This window comes from Vicia villosa, linkage group LG3, assembly GCF_029867415.1.
Source record: "Vicia villosa cultivar HV-30 ecotype Madison, WI linkage group LG3, Vvil1.0, whole genome shotgun sequence".
In the NCBI taxonomy this organism is placed as follows: domain Eukaryota; kingdom Viridiplantae; phylum Streptophyta; class Magnoliopsida; order Fabales; family Fabaceae; genus Vicia; species Vicia villosa.
In genome coordinates this window covers 121,166,040-121,175,376 of record NC_081182.1, presented here as the reverse complement: position 1 = coordinate 121,175,376, position 9,337 = coordinate 121,166,040, and the positions used below count along the sequence as shown (strand labels likewise).

At 36.0% G+C, this 9,337-nt stretch overlaps 1 protein-coding gene across 1 annotated transcript; it reads right to left on the bottom strand.

Annotated features, from left to right (window-relative positions):
- Positions 1-1,394: 1,394 nt before the first annotated feature.
- LOC131658887 (putative F-box protein At3g25750) lies at positions 1,395-2,177 on the bottom strand. Its single transcript, XM_058928136.1, has one exon. It carries the CDS (start codon positions 2,175-2,177, stop codon positions 1,395-1,397), a length of 783 nt encoding a protein of 260 aa, XP_058784119.1.
- Positions 2,178-9,337: the final 7,160 nt, after the last annotated feature.

The window sequence follows — 9,337 nt, the reverse complement described above, 5'->3', positions numbered from 1 at the left end:
CGTTAAAATTCTGACGAAAATCTGGCAGAGTAACGGCTGTTTTCGGGTAAAATCCTTATCATAATGCCTTGGAATTAACCATCAAGAGCTTTCAAGGAAGTACCTACACACACAAACAGACAACAATCCAATTCCAGACAGACAAAATAACGACAGAGTAACAACATAATAATAGAGTCCAGAGGTACTAAGTCCAAAAGTCCAAGTCTCTAAAATGCTCGGGATAGTAACCAATAGTCCATAGGGCCTTAAGTGTTTTTTAGATTTTAAGTTGATTATTAGTGTTTTAGCACAAAAGTAAAGTATGGTCCAAGTGGACAAAAAGAAAATAGCGGAAACATAAACAATACGTCCAAATGGACAAAGAGAAAATAGCGAAATATAAACGTCTAAATGGACAAAGAGAAAATGACGGAAACATAAACATGATGAAATGATAAAATAAAGCATAAAGCGAGGAATAAAGAGCAATATAATAAAGTGCAGAAATTAAAGTCAATTGTTAGATGTTAAAGATAACCATCTTGAAACTTGTCAAGTATGTTATCAAAGTTAGTAGTAAAGATCGATGGTGAGTGAAGGATGTTCTCGGATTTAAATTTAATGGAAATTTATCAAAAGCTTGATAAAATCATAGCGACTACACGATAAACTTCCATAAGTCATAAATCAACCGCATACAATTCTCTTCCATGTTTGATCTTTTTTATTCGGGACACGAAATATTGCGCTATGTTAAGCAGATCGCCAAGTGATTTATGTAGAAATCACCCTACAACGAGGCCGGTCAAAACTTTATGTGCTAATGCATGCGAGAGAAGCGATATATAGATCACTCTCCGAAAGCAATACCGCACGAAAAGAAAATAGGTAGCGATCTAGTCTTTACCAAGAATCCATAAGAATTCTCAAGGTATCAAAGACTTTCATCGATCAAAATAAAAAGAAATAAAAGATGGAACCACATTCAAAAGCTCCTTTCATCCATAATTTCTAAAATTATACCTAAAATTTCTAAAATTAGAATGACGATAAGGATTAATTCTAATTGAAATGTTTATTATCAATTAAAAATCTTGAATTCTTGTCAAGATCAATATAACAGATTCGATAAGGATTAATACTAATTGAAATGTTTATTATCAATTAAAAATCTTGAATTCTTGTCAAAATCAATATAACAGATTCAAAATTATAATCATGCATAACTCCATACAGCTCCGAAAACTAAAATTGCAAAATAAGAATAAAAGTAAATATTAATGGAAATATTTAAAATAAAATATTTTCACTATCCATAAAAAAAGCAATGTAACACAATTAAGCAAATTTGAAAGGTAAAAAAAACAATGGTGCAGAACAATCATAAAAACATTTAAACAAAATAACATATTTCAATTTGAAATAGTGAATCCCATTAATGGTGGCATAACCCATACTGCAGGTGGATTTTCTTTAAACCAATGATAAAAAGGGCAATGTTGACTAAGCCTTTTTTCTTTCACATTGGAGATTTTTAAATCAAATGGTCCATTAGGGTAAGGTGATATGTCTCCATAAAAATCGTCCGTATAATAAATTGAATCCTTTTGAAGATAATTAGAAAAATATGAAGCTGACACAGCAAGAGAATCGCTATCACCCACAAATAAGACATTGTCTCCCAAACTATCAATTTTTAACATTTGTATAAGTTCACCTGTTTGAAGATCCAATTCTAAATTATATACTTCAAATCTTTTCGCACCACTACTAGGCTCGATATTATCTTCATCATCTTCGTCACCATGATACCCAATAAATTTTCTTACAAGCCATAAATCTCCTTCCAATGATTTTACAAGATAAGCTCGATGAGCATAATCATCCCCCATTGAAGAAACAACTTTGGGAATAACCTTTTCCTCCGTTAAATTCGACAAATCACAAGATACAATGTTATTCTCTAGTCCCACGACATAAACTAAACCTTTGTAGAATATAACATCACTGAAGAGATGATGAATATCATCAATATAAGTCCAATTCTTTTGTCCAGCTTTTAAGAAAGCAAGACATTGACGCACACTGTAAATGACTGCAACTACATAATTGTGAGGGTTAAATGTAGGATTAGTAGATAAAACAACCTTATGCACATCATACTCATAATGGTCACTTCTTCTATACCAATCCATGAAGTAGATGGGCGGTAAAGTGATGGATACCGCATCCTTAAAAGGATTAAGAAGTGTTATATAAGTAACTTTAGAACTAGAATCCACTTTGGCTAGCCAACCATGACTTGAACCACAAAGCCTCTTGTTACAAGGTACTGGTAGTTTGAAGTTGTAAATAGCTTTGGATGAAATTCCATAAAAAAATGTCTTCGATGTTCGGCCACTCTTTTTTTTTTTTGCACTTGTTTTTTGTGGGAATCATAAGCATGGGCAATACATTATTATGTATTTGTCGAGTTTGATAATTAATCTTCGCAATAGAATACCAATTCTTACATACAACGCTAAAATATATGTGATCTATAGGTTCTACTAGCTTATCAAAAATTAAACTTAAAGGAAGTGCTTCTAAGTACCGCCAATCTATCTTCATAGGCAATATTGAAAACAAGTATAAGAAAAGAGAAAGGTTATTTGTTGCTTTTGGAAAAGTAAGAAAACAAGAGAAGTTTTTTTTTTTGGAAACAAAAACAAGAGAAGTTTAAAACTATCAGTATATCAAAGTGTACAATGTTGTTGTTGCTGTTTAATATATTTATATAAAAATATTCCAACTTTTATTATCTTAGGTTGACATAAAATTAGGGCTTCAGTTAGAGAAAATCTTGGCGGTTTCTATGTTTGAGTCAATTTTTTTAAATCAGTCACTAATATGTTTTAGATTTAGCAATATCATTTATTTATTTATTTATTTATTTATTTATTTATTTATTTATTTATTTTATTATTAGCATTTGTTTATATTCAGCGAAAACTTACCCCACTAGAAAAACCAAAATTTCCTAAATAAAATGCAAGCCTTACTCCCAATATTTATGGAAAACAAAACACCTATTAATAACTAACTAACCAGTCAAACTACAGTACTATATATTTTCTATAAAAAAGAAACTAAATTATTGTCACGATTGTTTTTATTCAAGCATCTATATTTTTTTCCTTTAATTTTTAATTTTTAGTTATCATTATTTATTATTTAAATTTTCTTTAATAAAACTTCTTTTTAACTTAATCAATAAGTTTTCACGAAATTTAAATAAATTTTATTTCCACAATTTTATTTCCACAAGTGAAAGCATTTTATAATGAGAGATGAGAGGAATAAATATCAACCATTAGATTTATCAAGCGAGAGAAATTAATAGCCACCTTAATGCATTAACTTTCTCTCTCTTGATGAATTCAATAGTTGATATTTATTCATCTCCTCTCTCATTTTAAAATGCTCTCACTTGATATGCTCCCTATAGACAGAAGACATGAGCAAGAGGAAAAGTTGGAGGGTAATAGTCCTCAAGACAGTTTTTGCGGAGACAGTATATAGATGCTGGAAATACATAAACAATAAAATTCATAAGGTTATAAATAATGATATAGATATAGCAGAGTATAGAATGTGGATGAAGAAAAAGCATAGGAAGTATATTGATCAGTTACTTGAATTAGCTTGTGATTTGTTTGTTTTATCAGTTGAACCCTAGGGGTCGCTTTGTACTATTTGATTTTTTGCAAAAAAAAAAAATAAAGATCAATACTAAATGAAATGCTTATTATTAAAAAAAATATCTCAAATTCTTGTGAAGAGCAATCTAACGGGTTCAAAATTGTAATCATGCATAACTCATTACTCCTATTTGATACAAGAGAATTTCTTTGGCCACCTCCCTACCTTCTAGTCCACCTCTGGTGAAAACTCCATACTACCCCTGACTTAGGAAATGCATTTCCGAAATGCAAGACAAAGGTGTTTTCGGAGATGCATCTCCGAAAGCGCTTTTTTTTTAAAAAAAATTGTCTTATTTCGGAAGTTCATTTTCGAAAACAGCATTTCGGAAGTGAACTTCCGAAATACGATGCGTTCTGCAGATTTATCAAAACACTCCCCCTCCCCCATTCATTTACCCTAACTCAAATAAAAAACAAGCAAAGGCGAAAATTTGTGCAAACACACTTGCAAGGCTGCATCAAGGCTCCAATCACATTGCTATACAACATTCAAAAGCCCTCAAATCACTCAATTTGTAAGTTTTGAATTTGTTAGATTCATTATTCAAATGCATGTTATTTAGGGTTTCAATTGCATAAATGATATATGGGTAGGTTGATAGTAGTATTTAGGTTGTTTAGAAGCATTTTGAATTGGTTTTATGTCTGGTTTTGGGGTCTGCCATGGAAGTTGCAAAAAACTCCATCGCAGGGGTTATTCAGAAGTTCATTTCCGAAAACACCTCCATCCCAGTTTTCGGAAATGAACTTCCGAATTGTATCAGAAGTTCAAATTTTCTAGTTTTTTACTTTTTATTATCATATTAATCGATTTCAATTGTTTACAGGAACATGTCAGGCAACCAACCAGCACGCATCAGACAGGGTAGGGAGACCCAGACGCGAGCGGGCGGCGGCGCAGCTGGCGTCGACACAGGGACGCGGGCGGGGGCGGGGACGACGTGTGCGAGTACCCGAGGACGTGGGAGAGGGTACCTCTTCATATGGATCTAGGAGTCGGCTGGCTCGGGTATCTTCTTCCCGCCAGCGAGACGAGGATGAGGAGGAGCATGAGGAGGAGGTGCCAGTGCCATACCACGAGCCGGAGGGGGTACCGGATGTTGACCCTCCAGTCGGGGAGGAGGATGAGGAGGGGGACAACTATCCGGGAGGGAGAGGTATTTTTTATAATTTAACCGTTTATTTGTCACCATTTTATATAATTTTACCGTTTATTTGTCGCTTATTTAATATATGTCGCTTATTTGTTTTTTTTAACAGGAGAGAGAGCCGTTGAAAATGGTGAACCACGCCCGAAAGATTTTTAGTCTGTTTAAACCAGCAGCTCATTGGTTTAACGACCATGTGCGAGGTTCAGGGCTTAGCGGGCTCTGCATGACGGGGTACGCCACCATCAGCACCGGCATGCAGGGGGCATTTGTGGAGCGCTGGCACAAGGAGACGTCTTCTTTCCACTTGCCGGTGGGGGAGATGATGATCACCTTGCATGACGTGCAGTGTCTTCTCCACCTGCCCATCAGGGGGCCGCTGTTGCACTACTCCCGGATCCAGAGGGTCGAGGCCAGTCAGTGGATGGCGCTCTATTTGGGCATGGAGCCCGAAGTTGCTGACTTCGAGTGCATCACGACATCTGGGCTTCAGTTCCGGTTCACCACACTGAGCCTCTATTTTGAGCACCACCTGGACGCGGCGGCCGAAGTCGAGCAGGCGGGTGACGACCTATTCACACAGTACCACCGCGGCTGCGCTCTTCGGTGCTGGTACATGCATGTGGTAGGCGCTGCTTGCTTTGTGGACAAGAGTGCAAGGTACGTGTGGTGGTCGTTTTCTTTACCTCCCCGTTTCACTTGGGAGGACGGCACGCTAAACCCTTCACGCGAAATTTGGAAGGAGAATGCGCCCGTGGTGGGATGAATTTTATTTCAGTTCTTCCTACGATATCACACGAACTTTCTTATTTGTCCTACGAGTAGGAAAGGGAAAAAAAGATCTCAACTAAACCCTAAGAGTTTGCTAAGTGTGGGGATTTCACCTAGACTAGAAATTCTGGAGTCCGGGAGGTCGGTTATACATAGGGAAGTGTTTAAACACCCTACATATCTGTAGTACTCTACAGGAACCTTCTCTGTGTCATTTGTGATTGTGTTTGCTGCTAATGATTAGGAAAGTTTCTCCTTTGTGTTAGGAGAAGGAATTGATTTGATTTGAAAAGACAGACAGACAGATAAACTGACTATTTTTGGTATTTTATTAGCTCGCTGAGATTCCTTGTGAACCTCATGCCTACATATCCCTAGTGGAAGTCAGAGCTTAATGTAGTTCGGGGAACTAACTAGGGAAATTACTGTTTTTGGTGCCTTGCTTGAAGCTCAAGGTTGAAGCTTGGAATTAAATCTCTGTTTACAGTAAAGAGACATGAAATCATCTTTACAGAGAGGTATTTGTACTATTCTACCACAAACATTTAAAGGAGTGGCAGAATAACTGGATTCATTTCATTCAAGAGGGGAGTCTACTTGGTTGATCAAGTATGACAGCCATCGTGCCTCTAAAATGAAAGAAAGATGCTCATCCAAATTAGGGAAAGTGTACAAGTCTGGGGATGTGCCAGAGCATGTCTTTCATAGTCCTAAATGGGAGACTTTGATTGAAATTGAAATTGAAATGTTTGTTTGTTTGAATGTGGTAGAGTAATAAAAATATCTCTCTATAGAGATAAGCTATGTCTATCTACTGTATAAAAGATTTGACTTTAGCTGGCTTGTATGAGGCCCAAGCTTGAGGCTTTTTGATTGATTAATTAATATTATTGACTCTGGGAGATGACTCCACTGGGGATTAATTACAGGGTATTTTTGTGTTCTGTACAAAGCCCAGAATTGAGGCTGACTTTACTTAGGGAGAATCTATTTATGTGCCTTGTACAAAGCCCAAGGTTGTGGCTAACTGTTGAGGATAATTGAATGAATGACTCTATTTTATGTGCCTTGTACAAAGCCCAAGGTTGTGGCTGACTCTAGCTAGGGTAAACATTATTTTTGCCTTGTACAAAGCCCAAGGTTGTGGCGGACTCTTAAATAAACTGAGTATGGATGACTCTATGGGGAAAAGATCCTAGGTGTTAGGAATCTTTGACACATGAAAGTATGGTTTATCTGCCTTGTACAAAGCCCAAGGTTGTGGCTACTGAATGATGAAGGATTCATTGGGGAGATTCTATTATCTGCCTTGTACAATGCCCAAGGTTGAGGCTGACTCTTGACAGGGGAGTTTTATTGTTTGGGTGCCTTGTATGAAGCCCAAGGTTGAGGCTAACTATTTTTGTTGGTTTTGACTCTACTGAGGAGGTTTTATTTATTAAAAGACTGTTTTTCTTTGGAAGCTAACCCTTTCAAGGGATTTTGACTCAGCTGGTGAATTTGTCTGTTAAAAGACTGACTTTATCATGTTTTTTGGAGGCTGACCCTTTCCAGGGGTTTTGACTCTTTCGGGGAAATTATCTCCTAAGAGAAATGAATCTTTATTTATTGACATTTATTAATTGACTTTGGAGGCTAACCCTTTCCAGGGGTTTTATTGAAATGGAGGTTGATTTTAATTGACTTTGGAGGCTAACCCTTTCCAGGGGTTTTATATTAAAAATGAAAGAATGTGTGGAAGCTAACCCTTTCCAGGGATTTTGGAGGTGAATGGCAGAAAGATTATCTAATGGAGACTTCTTGTTTAAAGCCCAAGATGAAGGCTGACACATGCTGAGGATGATCAAACATGGATCCTAGACTCTGCTAAGGAAGATTGATGAAGATAAGGGTGACAGAGACTGTCCATGTCTCTCATTCCAAAAGGTGTACTCAATGCAAAATTGAGACAAACTTAGCTTGTTTAAAGTCTGGTTTAAATTGGAAGAAACTCACCAGGGTAGGCTAAAAGGTGGCTAAAGACCTGTTCCTATGTTTATAAGAAACCTGATGGGTCCTTGTATACAAGCTCAAGAGGAAGCTGGAAATGCTTTTAAGAAGCCTGTGGGTCCTTGTACAAAGCCCAAGAGGAGGCTAATCGAGGGTCCTTGTTATAGCACAAGAGAAAGCTTATGTAGCTTTGAACTTATTTTGGCTCTAAGCAAATGGGTAAGAGGTTTCACCGGGAATAATTCCTCTTTGGGTGGATGTGTCCTATTATTTGGATTCTAAGGTTTTTGCCAAGATGTTTCACCGGGAATAATTCATCTTGGGGGTTTGAACTACAGATCTCTAATTAGGAAAGAGCCTTCACCGGGAAGACATTCTCAATCCTAGGCCATATTCCTATAATATATATATAGTTTAACTGTCCTAAGGTTTATACTCAAACGTAGTTCTAAACTAATATATGCACAATTTATATTTGACAGTAATTTAAATAAAGACTGTAAATTGAAAGCTTGTAAAGCCTAACCTGGATGGAGTGGAGGCCTTTGAAGAAGTATGTACAGAGCCTCAACAGTATTTTTGTTGTTTTGTTGATAATAGTTGAGTATTTATATGATAAACAGTTAATGGTTTTTGAAAACAGAAGAAGCGAAGATGGACAAAGGTCACATAGGTATCTGAAGAGTTTCACCGGGAATAATGCCCTTCAAATACCAGAAGAATGTTTTGAAAATAGAAAGAAGATTTTGAAAATACAGTTTTGAAAACAAGCTAAGAAGAGAAGGTTTTTGGGACTTACACTCTATTAGAGGCCCAGTACTTTTCAGTACTGGTGTAAAAGCAATTTGAAAATGATTTGGAATGATACAAGGTTTTGTTGTTTGAAAACCTTAATCATCCGTTTAATTAGAGATTGAAAACAGTTTTGAATATTGACAAAAGTCAACTTAATCAAAGTAAAAATAAAGATTTTTACTTAATTAAGACCTAAACAATTAGGGTTTTATCATAAACTTTATTTAAAATGATTAGGTTAAAACAAAGTGAATATATGTATTTAAAGTATTTAAGAAAAACACTTAAAACATACTATTTTAAACCTAATAAAAATATATGAAATAAATAATATTTTTATGATTTTTTTTATTATTCACAAAATAGGTATATTAAATGATAAGTGTGTGAAAAATGAAGTGAAAATAAATTAGTTTGATAGGTTAAATAAATATGTGAAGTTTGTGAGAAAATGAAAGAATTTGTGTGTTAAAAAAATAGTTTTGGCCCTTGGAGGGTTTGAACCCACGCCCTCTAGGTCACACACTCAAAACAAACACCACTGAGCCAACGCGCGTGTGGTGATAGTAACTTGCATTCATTTGGTTATGTTTCAAAACAACTAGTAAATCATTGAAAAAATAAAAGAATCAAAAAGTCTGGGGCGAGGGGGATTCGAACCCCAGACTTGAGGCATGATGAGACTAAGGGCGTATGGGAGGCCACTAGGGCAAGTTTGTTCAGTCGTTTAAGGAACGCATACCATTCAAAATAAAATAAACTTTGGCCCCAGATTCAAATTTTGCGCGCCATGGCCATAGTCATCTTCTTCCTCGAGCTCAAAGATTTTCAAAATCCTAACTCTCTGGTTTCTCAACTAAATGACATGGTGTAAACATCAATCTTGTTCTAAATTTCCTCACGAATCCA